Source organism: Miscanthus floridulus, chromosome 5 (assembly GCF_019320115.1).
Source record: "Miscanthus floridulus cultivar M001 chromosome 5, ASM1932011v1, whole genome shotgun sequence".
In the NCBI taxonomy this organism is placed as follows: Eukaryota; Viridiplantae; Streptophyta; class Magnoliopsida; order Poales; family Poaceae; genus Miscanthus; species Miscanthus floridulus.
Window position 1 is genome coordinate 899,375 of NC_089584.1, and position 23,835 is coordinate 923,209.

Here is a 23,835-nt window from a genome sequence, read left to right on the forward strand (position 1 = left end):
AAATATTGTGCAGTAGCTTGCATATTTCCAATTAAGGTTATTGCAATTCATTACCAGGTAGCTCTGATAACGGTCTGCCTCATAACATCATTGCTTGGTTAAGAGTTGTATCTGCTTGCTGCAAAATCAGGTATGACAACTAACACACTGGATATTCTTATCAAGTATTTCAGCCTGCATGCTTACCCAAGCCTAAACTGGGGTAGATACCACTGTAAAATCAACCTTTAATTATTTTGTTATGAAATTCAATGTATACTCTCTTTGGTGATCTGTTTTGTCAAGTTCTGTTGACAACAGAATGTCCAGGGTGATACTTGTATTGGTGCTTTGTTTTTGTCAGACATTTTTTATGCTGTATTAATACTAGTAATTTCCGTGCGGCCGCGCGCCCTTGCGCGCGTAAGGCCGCTTCATTTGATTTGGATTTCTGGGGTAAATAGTTGCATTAGAATGAAATAGCAATATAAATAGAAAGATAGAACATGTAGTGCTAAGGTTTGAATGGTTCAAGTCGTTGAGTGGAAGAGATGGACATGCGGTAGATGGTTGTCACATTGATCTGAATTCCTGTATATATTCTTTAGGTGGCATAATCATTTTAGCAAAACATCATTGCAATGGCTGTTTCAATAAAATTGCGTCTGCATAGGTAGCCTTGCCCCAAAGAAAAACTCCATGTTTAGTTGAACTGTTGAAGACCAAAGCACAGAAGAAATATTCAAGCTACAATACTGCTCCTCCATTTCATTCCTTACAAAGTCTGTATTTCCTTGGTACAAATTGCAGAATACCCTGAATAGCGTTTAGGATATGCCCTACTCTTCTTTCTATATGCTAAGAGCAACTTCAGCAGGAGCCCTCAAAACAAGGCCCCTACTTTTTATTTGAGGGCTTCACCTACTTTTGAGGGCCCTGTTTTCTGGGCTGCACTCCAACAGGCGGCCTCAAAACAGGCCCTCAAAATCATTCTAAGAGAGAATGACACATATGATCCACTTGTCATTCTCTTTATCTTCTATCTTCTCCCTATTGACAATCTCGGCCATGCTCTATCTTCTTCCCAGACAAACTCGGCCATGCTAGCAGCAGTCGAGGAGGGCTTCGGCCGGGATGAGGGGAGGTGCACGGGGCGGGAGCAGCTCCACGGGGAGGCCCTTCGACGGGAGGGCCGGTAGGCACGGGGATGGGAGGCCCTTCGATGGGGAGGACCGCCCTCCATGGTGAGGGCCGGAGATCCTCCGCACCGGGAAGCCGCTGCGCGGGGAAGGGTGCGCGTGGGCGGATGGGGAAGGGCAACACGTGCTCGCGCAGAAGATGTGAGCGGTGTGCGGGAGTCGCGCACAGGAGGAGTAACCGTCAGAAAAAGTGATTTGAGGGCCGGCACCGGAGCCCCCAGGAATGAGGGCCAGAGGCGGCGATTTGAGACCCCCCTCAAATTTGAGGGCTCTAGTAGGGGCCCTGCTGGACGTTGTTTTTCCTCTCAAGCCCTCAAATTTTGTTTCGAGGGCTCAAGTAGGGCCCTGCTGGAGTTAATCTGACCCAGAAACCTTAGCTGGTACTTGCTTGAATCATTAGATAATCACCAGATTAATATTTCACAAGTCACCCAGACCTGACTAAATATTGGAATTGGCGACATAGTGAGCTCACCATCTCATCTGCATATAGGATTATTGCCCAAAAAACATCCTAGGCCAAACATCCTGCAATAATATGTAAGTTCAGTACAATATATTGTAAAAGGCAAGCCTGAACTCAATATTTATTTTCACCTTTTCAGTACAGGACACGTTACCTTTGAGCTAGAAACCTACTGACATTCAATGTACTCTCCATGGTGGATTCAATAAGGAACTTTGCTATCCCAATTTGTAGTGGGGTTTCTCCATGGTGTATGGGATGAGAAAAAGGAAGAATTAGGCACACTTAACTATCTGTTCCTGGAAAGCAATGGCAAATTCAAAGATCCAAACCACCCAGACCAGATATGCATGTCTATCGAAACAAATTAAGTATTCTGTGTGACTGGATTCAGTAGGACATCACCATCTTGCATCTAGGGTAGCTTGCTCTCCTCCCATCAGTCCTCCATTTGGTAGTGGTACATATTAATCTGTATGTACCTAATCAAATAAGAAAATAAACAACAGGCCAAAAATCAATGAATCAAACAAGCAAATAAACAGCAAGCCCCAAAAACTGACTATAGTCACTGAATCACTGGGATACTAATCAAATTTCTGGTATGCATGTGTAACTGGTCCAATCAAACAATATGCTAGGCAGGGCGTAGATATTTGTCAACAGGTCCAATCAGATATCTAGAAAGGCATGAGCATATGCATTGTGACTCCATAGTTGTTTGTCAACTCTAGAACAGTTATGTTGTCCCCATCAGCATAGCCAACATGGCAGCAGCATATCAGACAAAGCTAAAGTGGTCAATCTACTAACCTGAAAGAATGTTGTCATTTCTCTCAACACTATGAAATATAACAACATTCTTCCAGCCCCTAACTATAACAACACACTGTTCGTAAAGTAACTCATGTCAAAGTAGCACTTATACTCTTTTTTTTTTGTAAATTGGCAATGCAGTAAATAACATCCGTGTTTCACCATGTAATAGTCTTGTTATTTTAAGGAGAAAAATCTCAGCTCTTATTGAAAGGTAATAACAGTCTGCGTCATACAACCGAGGAAACCAGTTTACAAGAAGAGTGAAACCCGACCACTCAAACCAACAAGGAACAAGAGTCTACAACACGCAAAGTAAACTATCATCAGAGCTCCTCTATGTCCGTTGGCGTCACCATCATGGGGTGGGAATCATGCAACCACTTGCATAGTGTCAACGTCACAGACTCTAGCCAATCACGGTCCAAGAATGTCTCCCTAAAATCACCGAAAGGCAGCAGAGTGATTCGCAGCCGTAGGACTCCAATCGAAGGGAACATAGTTTTTTTTTTGTGCTGTTGTGGATGCTGTGATTGGCCAGGAACGGAATGTGTCGCTATGTTCTACGGTAAATGCTAGGATTGTCCCAGTTGTATCAATCTAGTGGACATTTCAAGTTTTATTCCTTATTCCATAACCTATGGTAATGATTTATTTTGTTTCTCAGTAACAACAATCCCTGCTTCTGTGTGTTCATTTGATCCTTGAGAAATATAGTAAATATTGTGATGTTAAGAAAGGTTCAAATTTTCTTACCAAGTTAACTCTAATTCATTGTTCTATTTGTTTAATGTGCAGAAAAGTGTGTTCCATCTTCTCGCCTTCTGAGGCAGAAGAACTCCTTGTTATTGTCATTTCCCTCTTTTTGGACCGTCGTCTTGAAGGGTTGCTACTTGTTTTGGGAGACTGCCTGAATTCACTTGTATTATATTTTGATACGAGTGAGTGGGAAACTAGCTGTGTGATGGTGGCTGAATCAATCGCCCAGAGGTAATACTTTTCTGTAGATGCCAGATTGTCTGTTATAAAGTAGTATATTCATTTGCAACTCAGGAAGTGGGGAGTAACTAAATTAGGCATGAAAGACTGGGTAGGACTTATTGCTTGTCTGCAACTTATTCCACCAAAGAATTTCATTAGCTCACTAATAAGCCTATAATAAGGATTTACCACATTACATAGGTTGGGGGGGCATCAAGAAGCTGCATACGTACATAGTATGAAATACTGATACTTTGTTCAAGAGACTGCCTGAAAGTTTTCCCATGGTTTTATCCTTACTTCTCTACTGTATGGCTGATGTGAAGTGAATTTCATGACATGGCAGGGTCACAGTGGATCTCAATTGTTTAAGGATTGTCGACTGCATTACTGGTATGAATAAGCGCAGCAAATTCCTAAGGAGTCAGGTGGCACTTCAGTTGCTGAAGATCAGCTTTGGCCTTAAGGTAAGCATGAGAATGCCTGCTTATGTTGTGTTTAAGAAATGTGCTTCCTTGTGCCCCTTTTGGTTGGTCGGTGGCGTGACTGTTTGTGTTGTTTGTTTGTTATAGGTGGCAAACGTTGAGAAGATGTTGAAGCTAGTCACATCCATCAACGTGAAGGAGAAAGAATGTGACTTTTTCAGGCTTTATGTGTATCTAGTGTTGATGAACAACCTGCTCTTCTCAAGCGATGCATTTAGAGAGAAGACTGTGATCGTTGATGCTTGGCGGAATTATCTGCGCAACTGTTCCACGCAAATTGGGTGCACGGACTGGAGATTCTATGGTCCGAAGGTACAGAAAAAAAATTAGTTGATGTGAGTTTTTACATGCCCTTTTCCTTCACTTTGTCTTTTGAGCTTGTTGTTTGATGCAGGCCCGAAACAAGGCTTCGTATCTTCTGCAAGGTCCAATCTTGAAAAAAAACCCGGTGTCAATGCTGCCCGGTAATCCAAACGATCACTGCCTGCGGCAGAAGTAGCAGGAGCTAGTTGTGGTGCCATTCGCTGGGCAACGGAGAGGTGCTCATAGCTTTTGTTTACGGTACTATTCCAGGTTTTTGTATAGTATATAATATGGCCCTTGACCCCCTTGCCTTGTTATCGAAGATGCTTGCCTTGTTTATTGAACTTGTTATGCAGGAAGCCAGCACTAACACTTGCTATTCAGCTAAGCTAGTACTGCCTCCGCAACTAGTTCTGTTAATGTATATATCTCTCTCTTCAGCTTCCAGTGGTTGCGTAGGTGTTTATGTCTGGCAGCTATTAGTACATCACAAGGCAGAATAAAATGGTGGCAGATGCGGGTCATTACATTTGGAGGGGTGATGATTGCTGCTTGCTTGGCCTGGTGGATTCCCATTCCCAAATAGCCAACTAGCCATGGCCACCGAGCAGCGCGGCAAGTCGTCGGCCGCAATCAGCGCCGAAGATAGGAATAGTCGAATTAGAGGATGGTGGCTGGCTGGGTGTTGCAGCCTGGATCTTTTGTTTATGATCTCTCGCATCGCATCGCATCGCATGTTAGGTTTCTGGCGCCCAACTGGCCAGATTCCAAGCATCGTTTTCGGACTTGTCTGCTGGTGACTGGTGTGCACATGGGCTGGCCTGGACCTCCTGGAGTCTGGAGTCTGGAGTCTGGACGGACAGCCAGGCATCCCCCCATCTATCTGTCTTCTGGCATAGCTCGCCCCATTGCGTTGCGTCCCCATTATCCTCGAATCCATTGACACACTCACATATACTGCGCAGGCCAAGAATAGAATCAAAAATGTATTGCAGCATAACATGCTCTATCTTCACGAATGGAATCTTTAAATTGTGTTGGATTCATGGCTGTAGCTCAAGCAAGTGTACCCGCTCAAGTGGATGATGCGACTAGTATAATTATTCTTATTATAATCCATGAATGAATCCATCAATGAAAAGAGAGATACTACGTAATAATGTATGTTATATAAACCGTTGCACAGCTAGCCAAGTAGGGGTAATGAAATTTGAGAGGAAAGTTGATCGATCAGGGTAACAAAATTGCCATATACTGTGCATACTGTATGTATGTGTAACAAAGAAGCTCTGATCTGGCTGCTCTTGTGGTGTGTGCGTGTCGTGCCACTGTCTCCGTGTTTTCTTTTTGTTCTTCTTTCTAATAATAAATAATGTAACTAACACTCCTGTCGCACGTTGCACGCGACGGCCTGCGCCCACATCCTGAGCTGGTCCTTCATCTCCGCCGCCGACTGCACCCTCGCCAGCGCCGGCCGCCGCACCTGCTGCCACGCCTCCGACAGGTAAGGCCGCCGGGGGCTGGTGCTGGTGCTGGTGCTGGTGCTCCGGCTCCGGCTCTTGGTCTTGGTCTGCTGCTTGAGGCCCGGGAGCACGTCGGCCAGGCTCTCCCTCAGCTCCTCCTGTTCGAAGACGAAGCCAAGGTCCCTGAACCCCTGCACCTCGATGGACTCCAGGTCGCTGGAGCTCTTCCACTTCTTGTCCTGGAGCTGGAAGCCGCTCGTCTGCTTCTTGCTGCACCGGGCCACCGCGCTGGGCGTCCTCTGCTCAGCTTGCTGGACATGGTACACAACAATCGTCAGTCAGCCTGGAGCTGGATTGGGTGACAGAGAAGGGAAGGTCGGAAGGAACCAGGAACGAACCTTGGTGGCGGTGGGCGGCGTGTGCCTCCCCAGCGTGCTGTGCGAGTGCCGGAGCAGCCTGGGCATGCTGGGCGTCGACTTGGTCTGCCGCCGCCCGCCGTCTCCGTGGTGGTGATGGTCCGTGGCCGTGGCGGACGAGGGGACGGGCATGGACGGCGCCCGGCGCAGCGCCGACCTGCCGCCTCCCTCCGCCATCCGCGTTCGCAGGACGCCCTCGTAGATGGAGCTCCAGTTGAGGTCATCGTCGTCCACCTCATCCGCTGCTACTACTTGTAGTTGCCGTCGCTGGGGCTGTTGATTGGCACTGGCAGCAGCACCTGCTCCGTCCTGATGTACCAGGTCGTCGTCATCATCCTTGTTGGTGGGCAAGGGCAACTCCATCGTCGTCATCCCGACGCGAGACGTCGGGAGCGACGGCGTCCGGAGCAGCCGCCGCCCCCCTAGCCTGGACGGTGGCCCCGCCGAGCCCGAGGCCTTCTCCGCTGAAGCTGCGGCTGTGGCTGTGGAGGTGGACGGCGACCTGGGCAGGTGCGGCGGCGGCGGCTTCTTGGCGCTGTTATTGGTGACGAGGGTGTTGCTGAAGAACCAGCACTCGTCCAGCAGGTCCAGCGCCGGGGCTCTCGTCCGGCCGTCGTCGTGATGCTCGAGCGGCGGCCGCGAGCTGCAGCTCATGCTGATGGCCTGATGGGAGATGGTCGTCAACTCAGATGGCTTGGGGTCCGGCCGGGCGGATGGTCTCTCTGTCTTGTCCACCAGCTTAGCTAGCTGATCCTGGTATGGTATAGCCTACAGGCAGCGCAGCAAGAGCTGTAGGGCAAGAACAGGGACAGGATGGGGATTGGGGAGGTCTCCTATGGTTTTGTTCTGCAACTGCAACTGGTCGGTACGACGACGGTGACTGCTTGAGCTGATGAGTGATGAGCAGCCAGGCCTGGACACTGCGACGCCAACTAGCTAGCTGGGCTAGCCAAGGCCAAGCCATGCATGCCACATGGGATTCCTTCATTGCAGAACCGGACGGGATCATTATTGCGTGCTCGCTCGCACATGATTGATTGCTACTCCTGCTACGATGCTGATGACGAGGCATCTATCTATCTATTACCACCATGTGTCCTGACGCAGTGATGCTACTCTCAATTATTATACACTAGTGCAGGGCGCGCGCATATGCAGTTACATTGAAAATTTTTAACATAGAGGAAGTACGGTGAATAGGAAGGCACATCGATATATATTTAGGATGAAGTAGAGTGATAGCGGCAAAAGCATAGAAGAAGGTACAATAGATGGGGTAATAATACGAGGCTTTTACATGTGTGCCATTAAAAAAGTTTGTAATTATACACAAGCCGCAGACAGGTATCACTGCTCTAAACTTCTTTGCCTTACGAGTCATTCCGTCCGTGTTCTGTTGGGTTTTCGCCGTTTGGTAGCCCTTACAGGTAGGACCGCCAATAAAATTGTCCATATTGCCCTTAGGACTGAGGTGGCGGCCACACCACCAGCGGAGCGGACCATCACCAGTCACCACCACCTCTCCCTCGCTCTCGGCGCTGGCGCCTGGCGGCCCGAGTGCCGCGAAGCCATGAGCTCGGCCTTGGCCCTCGGAGGAGCTGACCCCGCGATCGGCGGTGGCTACGAGCGACGCAGGTGAGTGCGTTTCCTACCTGTTTCTTCGAGGTCGGGGCGCGACGGTTTCGAGGCTGTCCTGAGCGAGACACGGCTTGATCTGCTCTGTGCGCTCAGTCATGTTAATTTTTCTATTTTTTTTGCGGGGCAAAGCCACGATTTTGGGGCTTAGAGAGCTGAAGGCCTTGCTGTTTTGCTTTTCCTCGCGTGCTGATTTGGCAGCCGTGCGTGGAATGCCCGTGGAGGGAGCGAGGGAGGGAGGGCGCAGCTGACCTGAGCTGAGGGCGCGAGATTCGGGAGCCTCGCTTGCGGCGGGCTTGGAGATTCGGGGCGAAGGTGGGGGGAGCGAGTGGTCTGCGGGCGGCGGCGGAGGTCTCGGTCTCGCCGGGTTCAGCAGCGTGTGGTACCTCAGCGCGATGGCCGCCGCCGAGTGCGGCGGCGGCGTCGATGCCAAGTACAACTCGTACAAGGCGCCGGGGCTGCGGGGCGCGTTGCTGGAGGCGGCGCACATCTCCTGCCTCGAGGATCGGTACGCGCTGGGCCCGCAGCTGGGGTTGGGCCAGTTCGGTGTGATCCGCTCCTGCTCCGACCTTGTCACCGGCGAGGCGCTTGTGTAACACCCCGGTGTTATGCAAGCATTTAGGCACTGCAAATCATGCATATTATGCATCATCAAGCATCCTAATCATACATGCCTAATCATGTAAATAATAACTGAAACCATGCTTCGAAACATATGAAACATGCTCGTGAAACATGAATGTTGCATACACTTGTTTAAAGTTATTTTGCCCTAATTATGCTTGCTAGGTTAATAAAACATGTTTGGCTATAATTGTAAATCATCTAGAATTATTTAGCACAATTTTTGGAGCAAAGTTTGTATTCAAACTTTTGACAAAATATGCTTTTGAAATTATTATTGGAAAGGGTCAAAAAAATCCTCTCTATTTAGCTTTTGCTTCCCAATTCAAAATCTATGCAAAATTTTTAGTTGGTCCCTAAAGCAAAGTTGTAGAGGATTAAATTCTAAGCAACTTTTATTTTTGGGCTATTTTAAAAAAAAGTCATTTTCTTGCACAAAATGATACTTGAAAACTGATATTTGAAAATTCATTGAAAATAGAATTTGAAAAATTATTTCTCTTTTAACGGGCCGCCGCCTCACTTCTGGCCCACCAGCCGAAGCCGGCCCAGCGATCCTCCCCGTGTCCGCGCCTTCGCCTCGGCCCAGCCCACCCCGCGCGCTGTCTTCCTTCTCCCCCGCGCGCGCTTACGCGTCCGACCGCGTCAGGCATGCCGCGCCGCGTGGCGAGCGCATGCCGGCGACGCCGGCCGGGTGGCGTCCCGTGGCCCCCGCGAGCACGCGCCTCGCCCGTTTTCAAGCCACCGCAGCTCCGCTTCTCCCAGCACTTCTCATTTTCCTCTCCCGCGCTGCGTCTTTGCCTCGCCCTGCACCGAGCTCTGCTCGTGCCGCCCTCGCCACCGTAGCCCCGCCGGCGAAATTGGCCACCGGTGGTCCACCATTGCCCGCAATCGAGCACACGTCGCTCCGCCTCGCTCCCCGGCACACGGTGCTCGCTGCAGGGACACCATTTGAGCAAGGTACAGCTGCCTTGCGCGTTTTTGCCGCCGTCAGTCATGGCGCCGCCGCGCTTGACCCCGCCGTGGAAGAGCCTCCCCATCCCTTCTCTATCCCCTTGGGTGACCTGCTCGGGTTCGCCACCTTCTTGCGGACCTAGCGCGCACGCCCGCTTGTTCGGACATGGCCGGCAATGGCCGTCGGCCCGCTGGCAGCGGCCGCACCGCCATGGCGCCTCGACCTTGCTGGGCCAGGTCGGCCTTGGGTCGGAGCCCCGAGCCAGGCCGTCGTCTTTCCTCCGCTCGGTTGCGCAGGCCGAAAGCGGCCGTGGGCCAGTCGTTCCCATGGGCCGGCCCAGTAGTAATAGGAAAAATATGGTTTCGGTTTTTCTTTTATTATTTGGGAAGAGAAATACTTTGGAAAATGTTTGTGTACTCATTTTGGCTCTAAATTTGTTGAAACAAATTTTGTTGTGTTCCTTGTCACTAGATCTACATGATAAAAAATATTGCATGTCATTTTTGAGATACTTTTTTGTAGAGCTTTATTTAATTCTTGATATTGCTGATATCTTGTAAAATATGTAGTAAAACCTATATGTATCAGAAAAATATGCTTCCAAGTTTGTTACTCTTCTTGTGTAATGTACTTCCTAGGAAAAATATATTACATGCATGTCCTGTAGAAAAATTGTGAGGTGTAGTTCAAGTGCCTTTAATGACTGATTTTTGTTATTTTTGCTAGAGAGCAAAATTTGTATAAAACATGCATGTGATAATTTTTGTGCATTGATTATTTACTGTATAGAACATAGGAAAAATATTACATCTGTTGTTTGACACTTTTCATAATACAAAGTATTTTCATGTTCATAATTATGCCATAGCTTGTCATTTTTGTGTAGGCTATTCCACTTATCCAAATGCCATAAAAATCTGATGGTAGACTACTTACGGTAGTACTATGCTATGGTAATTTTCTAAGATTTTTCTAAGCTATAAAAATAGATGTTGCTATTCAAACCTATTATTAATTAGGGTTTAATCAAATGTTGCTTTGTGCATGATTAAGAAATTAGTGAAGCTTTGGTGTATCTTTGAAGCATTTAATGAGATGTGTTGACTTAGCATATTAGTAGTAGAAGAGAATGCAGTAGATGACATGTGCTTGTAGTACATGTTCTTGGATGATGTTGACTACCTTGCATCCAAGCATATCCATTGTGTTCATTTCATCCGATGTACCTTTTGCATAAGCACTTAAGCATCTGCATCATACAAGATCGCAAACCGAGAGCCCAGTCGTCATACCCGAGGAGCCCGAGGAGCAGCTCGAGGTGTAGCCGTAGGAAGTGACCGAAGCAGACGAGGAGGACGTTGAGGAACTTCCGGAGTGCCCCGATCACCGCCCGAGCTTCTTCGAGAGAGGCAAGCCCTAGAGCATTTTTCTCCCCGGTTTGCAATTATTAATTAAATGCTTTACTTTAATTGATGCATTACGTTCAGGAGTTGTTTGCAACCGTTGCTGCATTATACCTTGTCTACCTTTGTTATACTATATCCTTGTTACCCTGGATCCGTAGTCGAGTCAATGCTTAGCTGGCTTAGACCGGTAGAAGTCGGGTGATTTCCTGTCACCTGCGAGCTATAGGTGGTTACCTGGATCTGCTTGGAGAACTATGTAGTCATGGTATAACTAAGTGTTAATTGAAGTTGAGACCGGGCGGAGACTTACAGAGTTTTGGACTGTAGTGCTTTCCGTCTGTGTCGATTAAGGACCGACCGTTGTTGGGCCTCGAGTCATGTTGAATGCATGCCTTACATTTAGCTGACTGAATAAAGTACCTTTCGACCGCGAAGCTGGGAGATTATCCGGGCCGAGTAAATTGCCCGTAGCGCACTGTACCGGAGCAGGTGTGGTAGGACACGGGGGCATGATGATAAGACCAAAGGGCAGTCGGTCGGCCCCCAGGTACATGTGGTTCCTGACAAACTTGAGATTTTCCTGGATAGTTGACTCGGTGACCGATACCTCACTTTAGCGGGTGAGTGAGGTATGTGTAAGGAATAAATCACCAGCTGGTTAGGAATCGATTCGAATCGCCATCGCTCCTGGATAGTGAGCACTTGACTTGAGTGACTTCATCGTAGTAATGTTGATGGAACACTTAGATAGTTATAATGAATATGACATTATGGAAGTTGTTAATGATCATTGGTTATCATTATTTGCTTAATCACATGCTTGCTCTAGTATAGGTGCAAATGTAGTCGACAGGTTAATAATAATTAACTTGACAATAATGCTTTTAGAAAGGTTCTTGAAATACTAAAATGCCTCTTTTTGCAAATGAGTCAGCTACCCTACTATAAAGCCCTTCATAATCCTTGGGGTCACTTTATTTTCAGTTATGTCGGGTAAGTCTAGCTGAGTACCTTCTCGTACCCAGGGTTTTATTCCCACTTGTTGCAGATGGGCAGATGTATTACGGCTACTGTATCAACTGTCTTTATCCTACGATGGGTGATGCTTAGGACCATGGGCATGGTCATTCCTTACGTCTCGTCTGATGCTTTTGTTGGAGATGATCATTAGCTGGCACTGTATTTGAACTCCGTGTGAGTGTGTGTGGTTTTGAACAAATGACTTCTGCTACTTCTATTTGAACTCGTTTTGTAATAACTATGTTTAAACTCTGATGTATCTATGATGCGAACTTTTATGTAATATGTGATGGTGATCGCTAAACTTATTACGATCTTGGCTGGTATGTGAGTTGGTTTGAAATCCTTCGTGATTTCATGGACTACCGGGTTATACGGGCTTAAGTTTGCTAAATCGTCTGCTCTAGTGGATGATTTTCTTACTTAATTTCGTATAATTGGTCGATTCTGTTACAGCTGACATCAGAGCATGGTTTAGCGTGTTACTGTTTACAAGTGTATTTAAAACAAAAAGGCATTTGAAAAACATGATTTCTAAACTAAAAAGTGTGCCAGTGGTCGTATCCTTTATGCCCAGTTAAGGACTCTAGGTGGCTTAATTAAGTACTGACTTGGGGTTCTTGCATCATATTTCTCTTTCATCGCTCATACGGTGTGCTATTGTATGAGTGTCACTTGTTTGAGTGGTAGTGTATAGATCATTTGCCTCTACGCCCCGGTAAGTGTGAGTTGTGAGAGCGTGATCGGATACACCGCCAATCTAGGGTGAATGCTTATATGATGCTGGAGTAATTACATGTTCTACGCATGTTTTACAAAGGTATCTTATGAATGGGTATTCCATCCGTTGAGGCGATGCCGTCAATAGGATGATGGTTCGGGTAGTTACTACCGTTGTACACGTATCTGGGGATTCATGTAGAGCGTGTAGATAAAATTTACTGCTTTTGTGCATTCATTGGGAATTAGGCTGAAATGAATCTTCTGCAGGTACATAACAACGTTATCGTGTAGAACGTATTAGATACGTATTTGAGAGATCGTTTGTATGCCACCGAATTCGTCGCTAGAAATTATTTATTTCATAAGTTTGTGAGAACGTACGGCACGTACATACATCATATTACTTGTGCATTTTCATTCATGTCATGCATTCCTCCCCTTATAAATTGATTATCTCATTTTGATAAAAGTTGCATCACCTAAAATATATTCCCACGGGGTAATAAAAGAAATTTTGCTAAAGATGGCCCGCACAAAGCAAACCGCCCGTAAGTCCACCGGAGGAAGAGCACCTCGACGTCCGTTGGCCCTAAGGGAGCACCGCACCACAGACACGTTCTTGAGCGAGTTTGGCATGCCGACCTTGCTTTGGAGAGTGCTCCATGATGTGGGGTACCCAGAGGGTCAAGAGCCGGTGTACTCTTGGAATGAGAGCCAGTTAGCAGAAGATGGACTTGCAGTGGTAGAGATCACGGTTCCTGCTCTCGGTGATGCTCTAGAGTGGGATGGTTGGCACTTGGAGTTTGAGGGCCGCACTCCTGTTGAGGGTGCAGAGGGAGCAGCTTTCCATGTCATCAGGGATATCATGAGTAGATTTCCCAGTGAGCTTGCAGCAGCTCTAGCTGGCACCTTTCCTAGGGATGATCCTCGTGATGCTATTTGGGTTCAGCCTCAGGGAAGTGCCTTGGTTAGGGTCCAGCTAAGGGACAGGCTAGCGACAACCATGCTATGAGTGCTATGTTCGCCGCCATCAGAGTGTATGAGGGTCTTGAGAGTACCTACTGGACTTTGACTGGCTTACATAGTCACGATAAGCTCAAGGTAAGAAAGCAGAAGAAGAAGCAGGCACATGCTATAGCTAGTTTGCAGGAGCAGTTGGCTGATATGAGCTTACAGCGGGACTAGGCGGTAGAGAGAGGTGATAAAGCTATGCAGCGGGTGCATACGTTGACTCAGGCCAACAACAATATAGACCGCATGATTGGACAGTTGGTTCAGGAAATGAATGAAGCCTAGGACGAGAGGGACCTTCTATTGCAGAGGGTCGATGAGCTAGAGGAGTACAACGTCAACCTGCATGAGGAGTTTCACACGCTCTATAATGGGGTTGGCCCATATGCTCCTCCAGACGCCACTGGCATGGACATCGACGACGACGATGAGGACAAGCTTGTAGTTTCACCTGGGGGCGATGGTGACGTCTCCGACCCCGACGACGGCCTCGAGGAGTAGGCTAGTTGCCTTGCGCTAATGTTTAGGTCCTGTCGTGATGACCTTTCTTTTGTTGGCATGTAACCTAATGTATCTTGCTTCGAACTTATGAGACTTGGCATGTGATTGGAACTTGACTAGTAATGCGATATCTGAACGCATAAAAGTCCAGTGTATGTATGCTGGCAATTTGGTTGTATGGATGCGATGTTTGCTTTTGAAGTAATTTAATTAGTGATGTTGTTTTAATTGGGATGTAATTATTGTGCCTCTGTTTTATTGTATGAATTTATTCTCTCCAGTAAATTCAGTACTGACATAATTTTTCCTTCACTCACAATTATTATAGCTTCACTCAATCATTACTTGTTGCTGAAATATGCAGATGACAAATACTCACCGTACCACGTATGAGGCCGCTGAGACCGGTGCTAATGGTGCTGGGACCGATGGTGGTGGTGGAAATCACATCAACAACAATGAGCCCCCCCCCATGAACTGCATTTGCCACCTCCTCCCCCGTTTACCCCAGAGGTGTTCCTCCCACAGTTGCTCGGGAGTCAGTGCAACACGGAACAGTCCCAGAAAAACATAGAGGATTTTCTGCGTACCATCGCCAACAATGTTCAACGCGATAACAATCAGGGTGGTGGCATTGGGGTGAATCAGTATAGCAGCTTCAAAGATTTTATGGACACCAGGCCGCCAATATTAAGGAAGCAACAGAACCACTTGATGCTAAAGAATGGATCAACACTATGGAAGATAAATTCCGTGTGTTGAGGATGACTGAGGTATTGAAAACTGAGTATGCTGCATATCAGTTGCAAGGACCAGCGGGAATGTGGTGGAAGCACCATCGCACAACCTTCCCTCCAAATGCTCAGATTACGTGGAGAGAGTTCGCTGAGGCCTTCCAGTGGAGTTTATATTCCACCCGGGTTGACCGAGATGAAGTTGGGAGAGTTCTTGGCGTTGAATCAGGGCACCAAAACCGTGACGCAATATTTGCATGCCTTCAACAACTTGTGTCGTTATGCTCCCGACATGGTTGACACCGATGCTAAGAGAATCGCTAGTTTCAAGAGAGGACTCAATCCAAAGATGATGAAGCATGTGGGTACCAACACCCGCGCCAGATTCAATGACTTCATCAGTGATTGTCTGAAGCAGGAAAAGAACAACAACGCCAGCACTGTAGCCAAGACTCGCAAGAGAGCCCTAGAAGGTGGTCCGTCCCAAGCAAGAGCACCTACGAGAGGTCGTCCTCCCTATCGTCCATCTGCACCTGGCGCTAGATTCAGGCCACCTCAGCAGAGAGGTCAGAATTTCAGGGGACCACAGAAGCCTTACAAGATGGCAGTACAGTCTAACAAGGCAGCCGCAACTGTGGTACAGGGCAGTTCCAAAGGAGATGTGGGATCTACTGGTACAGTAAGGGGACCCTGCTACAATTGTGACCAACCCGGCCACTTCTCTAGGTTCTGTCCCTATCCGCCCAAGAAGAAGCAGCAGACCTATAATGCTCGGGTGCATAGTACGACTGTGGATGAGATTCCTGAGGGAGAGCCCATAACCGCTGGTAAGTTTCCTGTCAACCAAAACCCTGCGGTTGTTCTATTTGATTCTGGATTATCGCATTCTTTTATGAGTCAAGCATTTGCACTGGAAACATGAACAACTATGCACAGAATTGGGTTATGGTTACCGTATAAGTTCAGCAGGGGCTGATGTTTTGACCAATCGGATGGTTCGAGGGGCAACCCTTGAATTAGGTAGCAGAAAGTTTCGAGTGAACTTGATAGTTATGCCTGAACTAGTTCTGGATGTCATTATAGGGATGAATTGGATGAAGGATTGAGGAGCAGTTATAGATACAGGAAGTCGGGTACTTACCCTTAAGGATCCCTTGGGCGAGGGTACTTTCCAAGTATCATTGCCTCAGAGAACAGACCTTATAAGTGTGACATGTGCTACTGAAGTTATTCCTATTTATCAGATTCCTGGTAGTGTGTGAGTTTCTGGATGTATTCTCGGATGAGCTACCTGGTCTTCCGCCAGATAGGGATATTGAGTTTGGAATTGAGTTAATCCCCGGAACTAGCTCCAATTTCAAGGAGACCCTATCGGATGCCTCCGGATGAATTAGTTGAGCTGAAGAAGCAACTAGAAGAGTTATCGAAAAAGGGGTTTATCCAGTCAAGCAAGTCTGAATGGGGATGTCCCGCCTTGTTTGTGAAGAAGAAGAAAGAGGGCACGTTGAGAATGTGCGTAGATTATAGGCCACTTAACGCTGTAACCATCAATGAATAAGTATCCCTTGCCTCATATTGATGTTCTGTTTGACCAGTTAGCCAAGGCTAAAGTGTTCTCAAAGATAGATTTGAGATCTGGTTATCATCAGATCAAGATTAGGCCCCAAGATATACCGAAAAACCGCATTTTCCACCAGATACGGGTTGTATGAGTATCTTGTCATGTCCTTTGGCTTGACAAATGCTCCTGCATACTTTATGTTTTTGATGAATACAGTTTTTATGCTCGAATTGGATAAGTTTATGGTTGTGTTCATTGATAACATTCTGGTGTACTCCGAGAATGAGAAGGATCATGAAGAGCATCTAAGAATTGTCTTGACCAGACTTAGAGATCATAAGCTATATGCTAAGTTTAGCAAATGCGAATTCTGGTTGAAGAAAGTTCCTTTCCTTAGTCACATTCTGTCAGAAAATGGAGTTTCAGTCGACCCAAGTAAGGTGCAAGAGGTTATGGATTGAAAGGCACCGACCACAGTTCCTGAGATTAGAAGTTTCTTAGGATTAGCCGGTTACTATCATTGTTTTATACCGGACTTCTCGAAGATTGCCAAGCCAATGACAAGTCTGCTACAAAAAGATCACAAGTTCGTGTGGACAGAGGAGTGTGAAGCAGCTTTCCACACCTTGCGGAAACTATTGACCACTGCTCCTGTTCTAGCACAGCCAGATATTGAGAAACCATTTGATGTGTTTTGCGACGCATCGAAAACTGGATTGGGCTGTGTTCTTATGCAAGAAGGAAGAGTCATTGCTTATGCCTCGCGTCAATTGAGAAAGCACGAGGGCAACTATCCGACACATGATCTTGAACTTGCTGCAGTTGTGCATGCCCTAAAAATTTGGAGACATTATCTACTTAGTAATGTGTGCAATATTTTCACAGATCACAAGAGTCTTAAGTACATCTTTACCCAACCAGAGCTGAACATGAGACAGCGAAGGTGGTTGGAATTGATCAAAGATTATAACTTGAATGTGCAGTACCATCCTGGAAAGGCCAATGTAGTGGCAGATGCTTTGAGCAGAAAGTCACATTGCTTGAATGTGCAGCCATTACTTGAAGATGGGTTCGATCTGATGCATCCTGCTGTGTTACATAGTATTCAGATTAGTTGCTCTTTGGAGAGTAAGATAATAGAAGGCCAAAAAATAGACAAGGGAATATTCCACATCAAAGAGAAAATAAAAGAAAAGTTGTCTAAGCACTTTAAAGTGGATGAACAGGGCGTGTTGTGGTTTGATGACTGTCTTGTGGTTCCCAAAGATCGAGAGCTTAGGAATAAACTCATGGATAAAGCTCACCTTTCTAAGCTATCTATCCATCCGGGAAGTAGTAAGATGTATCAAGAACTATGACCTCGTTATTGGTGGACCAAAATGAAGAAAGAAGTTACAGCATATGTTGCCAGATGTGACACGTGTTGTAGAGTGAAAGCTATTCATATGAAACCTACCAGTTTGTTGCAACCTTTGTCCGTACCTAGTTGGAAGTGGGATGATATAAGTATGGATTTTATCTCAGGATTGCCCACTACTCAAAAGGGACATGATTCGATTTGGGTGATTGTGGATCGTCTTACCAAGACCGCTCATTTCCTACCTGTCACGACAACTTATCGACCACCTCAATATGCCGAGAAGTATATTGCAGAAATTGTGAGGTTGCATGGTATACCAAAGACTATAGTATCTGATAGAGGGCCACAGTTCACGGCTCACTTTTGGGAACATTTGCACAAAGGCTTAGGAACTAGTTTGATTCGTAGTACCGCTTATCATCCTCAGACAGATGGTTAGACTGAACGAGTGAATGTTGTTCTAGAGGATATGTTAAGAGCCTATGTGTTGTCTTCTAGGGGATCATGGGAGTCATGGTTACCATTAGCTGAGTTTGCTTACAGCAATAGTTATCAAGAAAGCATCAAGATAGCTCCATTCGAAGCTTTGTATGGCAGAAAATGTAGAACACCACTGAATTGGGTCGAGCCAGGAGAAAGAAGGTATTATGGCATTGACTTTGTAGAAGAGGCCGAGAAGAAAGTTCATATTATTCAACAAAATATGAAGCCAGCCCAATCGTGTCAGAAAAGTTATGCAGACAGAAGAAGGAGACCCCCTTGTGTTTGAAGTTGGTGACTATATTTATTTGAAAGTCACGCCAATGAAGAAGAAACGGTTTGGAGTCCGGAGAAAGCTTGCCGCTAGATTCGTCGGACCATACAAGATCTTGGAAGGAAGAGGTCCAGTAGCTTATAAGTTAGAGTTACCTGAGACAATGAGTACCGTCTTCCCAGTTTTCCATGTATCACATCTCAAGAAGTGTTTGCGTGTTCCGGAGAAAAGAATAGAACCTCGAGGCATCAAACTCAAATCAGATTTGGTGTATCGTGAGCAACCGGTCCGTGTGTTAGACACTAAAGAACGTGCTACTCAGGAATAGTGTGGTGAAAACATACAAGATACTAGTGGAATCACCATGATGAGCGAGATGCAACTTGGGAAACGGGAGAATATCTACAAAAAGCTTATGAAGATTTTTATAACAAATGGTTCGTAACCCAAATCTCGGGACGAGATTTTCACAAGGGGGGAGGGCTGTAACACCCCGGTGTTATGCAAGCATTTAGGCACTACAAATCATGCATATTATGCATCATCAAGCATCCTAATCATACATGCCTAATCATGTAAATAATAACTGAAACCATGATTCGAAACATATGAAACATGCTCGTGAAACATGAATGTTGCATACACTTGTTTAGAGTTATCTTGCCCTAATTATGCTTGCTAGGTTAATAAAACATGTTTGGCTATAATTGTAAATCATCTAGAATTATTTAGCACAATTTTTGGAGCAAAGTTTGTATTCAAACTTTTGACAAAATATGCTTTTGAAATTATTTTTGGAAAGGGTCAAAAAAATCCTCTCTATTTAGCTTTTGCTTCCCAATTCAAAATCTATGCAAAATTTTTAGTTGGTCCCTAAAGCAAAGTTGTAGAGGATTAAATTCTAAGCAACTTTTATTTTTGGGCTATTTTCAAAAGAAGTCATTTTCTTGCTCAAAATGATACTTGAAAACTGATATTTGAAAATTCATTGAAAATAGAATTTGAAAAATTGTTTCTCTCTTTTAACGGGCCGCCGCCTCACTTCTGGCCCACCAGCCGAAGCTGGCCCAGCGATCCTCCCCGCGCCCGCGCCTTCGCCTCAGCCCAGCCCACCCCACGCGCTGTCTTCCTTCTCCCCCGCGCGCGCGTACGCGTCCGACCGCGTCAGGCATGCCCGCGCCGCGTGGCGAGCGCATGCCGGCGACGCCGGCCGGGTGGCGTCCCTGTGGCCCCCGCAGAGCACGCGCCTCGCCCGTTTTCAAGCCACCGTAGCTCCGCTTCTCCCAGCACTTCTCATTTTCCTCTCCCTCGCTGCGTCATCTCCTGCCTCGCCCCGCACCGAGCTCTGCTCGCGCCGCCAGTCGCCACCGCAGCCCCCGCCGGCGAAATTGGCCGCCGGTGGTCCCACCATTGCCCGCAATCGAGCACACGTCATCTCCGCCTCGCTCCCCGGCACCTGGTGCTCTGCTGTAGGGACACCATTGAGCAAGGTACAGCTGCCTTGGCGTTTTTCGCCGCCGTCGGTCATGGCGCCGCCGCGCTTGACCCTCGCGTGGAAGAGCTTCCCCCGTCCCTTCTCCTATCCCTTGAGGTGACCTGCTCGGGTTCGCCATCTTCTTGCGGACCCAGCGCGCACCGCCCGCTTGCCCGGGACATGGCCGGCAACGGCCCGCCGGCCCGCTAACAGTGGCCGCACCGCCATGGCGCCTGGAACGCCGACGTGGCGTGGCGTGGCCGTCTCGCCTCGGCCTTGCTGGGCCAGGTCGGCCTTGGGCCGGAGCCCCAAGCCAGGCCGTCGTCTTTCCTCCGCTCGGTTGCGCAGGCCGAAATCGGCCGTGGGCCAGTCGTTCCCATGGGCCGGCCCAGTAGTAATAGGAAAAATATGTTTTCGGTTTTTCTTTTATTATTTGGGAAGAGAAATACTTTGAAAAATGTTTGTATACTCATTGTGGCTCCAAATTTGTTGAAACAAATTTTGTTGTGTTCCTTGTCACCAGATCTACATGATAAAAATATTGCATGTCATTTTTGAGATACTTTTCCGTAGAGCTTTATTTAATTCTTGATATTGCTGATATCTTATAAAATATGTAGTAAAACCTATATGTATCAGAAAAATATGCTTCCAAGTTTGTTACTCTTCTTGTGTAATGTACTTCGTAGGAAAAAATATATTACATGCATGTCCTGTAGAAAAATTGTGAGGTGTAGTTCAAGTGCCTTTAATGGCTGATTTTTGTTATTTTTGCTAGAGAGCAAAATTTGTATAAAACATGCATGTGATAATTTTTGTGCATTGATTATTTACTGTATAGAACATAGGAAAAATATTACATCTGTTGTTTGACACTTCATAATACAAAGTATTTTCATGTTCATAATTATGCCATAGCTTGTCATTTTTGTGTAGGCTATTCCACTTATCCAAATGCCATAAAAATATGATGGTAGACTACTTAGGGTAGTATTGTGCTATGGTAATTTTCTAAGATTTTTCTAAGCTATAAAAATAGATGTTGCTATTCAAACCTATTATTAATTAGGGTTTAATCAAATGTTGCTTTGTGCATGATTAAGAAATTAGTGAAGCTTTGGTGTATCTTTGAAGCATTTAATGAGATGTGTTGACTTAGCATATTAGTAGTAGAAGAGAATGCAGTAGATGACATGTGCTTGTAGTACATGTTCTTGGATGATGTTGACTACCTTGCATCCAAGCATATCTATTGTGTTCATTTCATCCGATGTACCTTTTTGCATAAGCACTTAAGCATCTGCATCATACAGGATCGCAAACCGAGAGCCCAGTCGTCATACCTGAGGAGCCCGAGGAGCAGCTCGAGGTGCAGCCGCAGGAAGTGACCGAAGCAGACGAGGAGGACGTTGAGGAACTTCCGGAGTGCCCCGATCACCGCCCGAGCTTCTTCGAGAGAGGCAAGCCCTAGAGCATTTTTCTCCCCGAGTTTGCAATTATTAATTAAATGCTTTACTTTAATTGATGCATTACGTTCAGGAGTTGTTTGCAACCGTTGCTGCATTATACCTTGTCTACCTTTGTTATACTATATCCTTGTTACCCTGGTATCCGCAGTCGAGTCAATGCTTAGCTGGCTTAGACCAGTAGAAGTCGGGTGATTTCTTGTCACCTGCGAGCTATAGGTGGTTACCTGGATCTGCTTGGAGAACTATATAGTCATGGTATAACTAAGTGTTAATTGAAGTTGAGACCGGACGGAGACTTACAGAGTTTTGGACTGTAGTGCTTTCCGTCTGTGTCGATTAAGGACCGACCGTTGTTGGGCCTCGAGTCATGTTGAACGCATGCCTTACATTTAGCTGGCCGAATAAAGTACCTTTCGACCGCGAAGCTGGGAGATTATCCGGGCCGAGTAGATTGCCCGTAGCGCACTGTACCGGAGCAGGTGTGGTAGGACACGGGGGCGCGATGATAAGACCAAAGGGCAGTCGGTCGGCCCCCGGGTACATGTGGTTCCTGGCAAACTCGAGATTTTCCTGGATAGTTGACTCGGTGACCGATACCTCACTTTAGCGGGTGAGTGAGGTTTGTGTAAGGAATAAATCACCAGCTGGTTAGAAATCGATTCGAATCGTCATCGCTCCTGGATAGTGAGCACTTGACTTGAGTGACTTCATCGTAGTAATGTTGATGGAACACTTGGACAGTTATAATGAATATGACATTATGGAAGTTGTTAATGATCATTGGTTATCATTATTTGCTTAATCACATGCTTGCTCTAGTATAGGTGCAAATGTAGTCGACAGGTTAATAATAATTAACTTGACAATAATGCTTTTAGAAAGGTTCTTGAAATACTAAAATGCCTCTTTTTGCAAATGAGTCAGCTACCCTACTATAAAGCCCTTCATAATCCTTGGTGTCACTTTATTTTCGGTTATGTCGGGTAAGTCTAGCTGAGTACCTTCTCGTACTCAGGGTTTTATTCCCACTTGTTGCAGATGGGCAGATGTATTACGGCTACTGTATCAACTGTCTTTATCCTACGATGGGTGATGCTTAGGACCATGGGCATGGTCATTCCTTACGTCTCGTCTGATGCTTTTGTTGGAGATGATCATTAGCTGGCACTGTATTTGAACTCCGTGTGAGTGTGTGTGGTTTTGAACAAATGACTTCCACTACTTCTATTTGAACTCGTTTTGTAATAACTATGTTTAAACTCTGATGTATCTGTGATGCGAACTTTTTTGTAATATGTGATGGTGACCGCTAAACTTATTACGATCTTGGCTGGTATGTGAGTTGGTTTAAAATTCTTCGTGATTTCATGGACTACCGGGTTATACGGGCTTAAGTTTGCTAAATCGTCTGCTCTGGCGGATGATTTTCTTACTTAATTTCGTATAATTGGTCGGTTCTGTTACAGCTGGCATCAGAGCATGGTTTAGCGTGTTACTGTTCATAAGTGTATTTAAAACAAAAAGGACATTTGAAAAACATGATTTCTAAACTAAAAAGTGTGATACTGGAGGTCGTCACGCATTGCCACAGCAAAGGGATCGTGCACCAGGACCTCAAGCCCGAGAACATCCTCCTCGTCAGCAAGTCGCCCTCATCGCCGATCAAGCTCGCTGACTTTGGACTCGCTACCTACGTCCAGCCTGGTACGGTTCGTGTCTGGTCAATGATTCAATTCTATGGAAGATACACTTAGTCAATGCTACTCTGTCTTTGGGGGCTCAAATCAGAATATGATGATGTTGGGTTTGGTCAGGTCAACACGGTCTCCTCAGTCCTAAGGATAATATGGACAATTTTATTGACGGTCCCACCTGTAAAGGCTACCAAACGGCGAAAACCAAACAAAACACGAACGGAATGACATGTAAGACAAAGAAGTTTAGAGCAGTGGCACCTGTCTGCGGTCAACTTTTCTAATGGCTTACGTGTAATTACTAACTTTTTTAATGGCACACATGTAAAAGCCTCTAATAATATACAAAGATCAGGTCGGGCGAGACATGGTTCCTAGACAGGAGGGTTTGTTTTTTTCTTTTTCGGTCGTAGTCTGAAACCCTTCCAAGGCCTATAAGACCGACATAGTAAGCACACGATGAGGATCTTCAAGGCGGGAAGCAGGATCCTCCACACGTCACAAAATGGTGAGGCAGACATGCCGGCCGGCGTCGCCTGGTGCAACAAGCAACAACTGCATGGTCAGGAAACTCGATGAAAATGGACACAGAACTAAGTTTGAGCTAACCACCTAATGAGTTGTTGGTGTATGTTGGGAAGATAAGTGGAATGGCAAAAAAGTTGGTACTGATTAGCAGCAAGAAAGGGGAATATAAGTTATATCTGTATTGGTGGGGCATAAAAATCAGCACAGATGGGATTACGCTATGGAACCATAACAACGTAAAAGAACATTCAGGCTGTAACGTAAGCAAAACTGATATG

At 46.2% G+C, this 23,835-nt stretch overlaps 2 protein-coding genes across 2 annotated transcripts in view; one reads left to right on the forward strand and one right to left on the reverse strand.

Annotated features, from left to right (window-relative positions):
• LOC136553232 (uncharacterized) overlaps positions 1–4,758 on the forward strand; it is an 82,086-nt gene extending 77,328 nt beyond the window's left edge. Inside the window, exons 9-13 of the mRNA XM_066544609.1 lie at positions 58–130; positions 3,259–3,450; positions 3,788–3,908; positions 4,014–4,238; positions 4,321–4,758. Coding sequence (XP_066400706.1) covers positions 58–130; positions 3,259–3,450; positions 3,788–3,908; positions 4,014–4,238; positions 4,321–4,425 — 716 coding nt within the window. The 3' untranslated portion in view covers positions 4,426–4,758. The remainder of the gene's footprint in view (positions 1–57; positions 131–3,258; positions 3,451–3,787; positions 3,909–4,013; positions 4,239–4,320) is intronic.
• Positions 4,759–5,464: 706 nt separating this feature from the next.
• Positions 5,465–8,348, reverse strand: LOC136553233 (uncharacterized). The gene is made up of 2 exons (XM_066544611.1): positions 6,091–8,348; positions 5,465–6,003 (listed from the first exon to the last, which is right to left on the reverse strand). The coding sequence occupies exons 1-2, from the start codon at positions 6,760–6,762 to the stop codon at positions 5,608–5,610; spliced, it is 1,068 nt and encodes a 355-aa protein (XP_066400708.1). The 5' UTR covers positions 6,763–8,348; the 3' UTR covers positions 5,465–5,607.
• Positions 8,349–23,835: the final 15,487 nt, after the last annotated feature.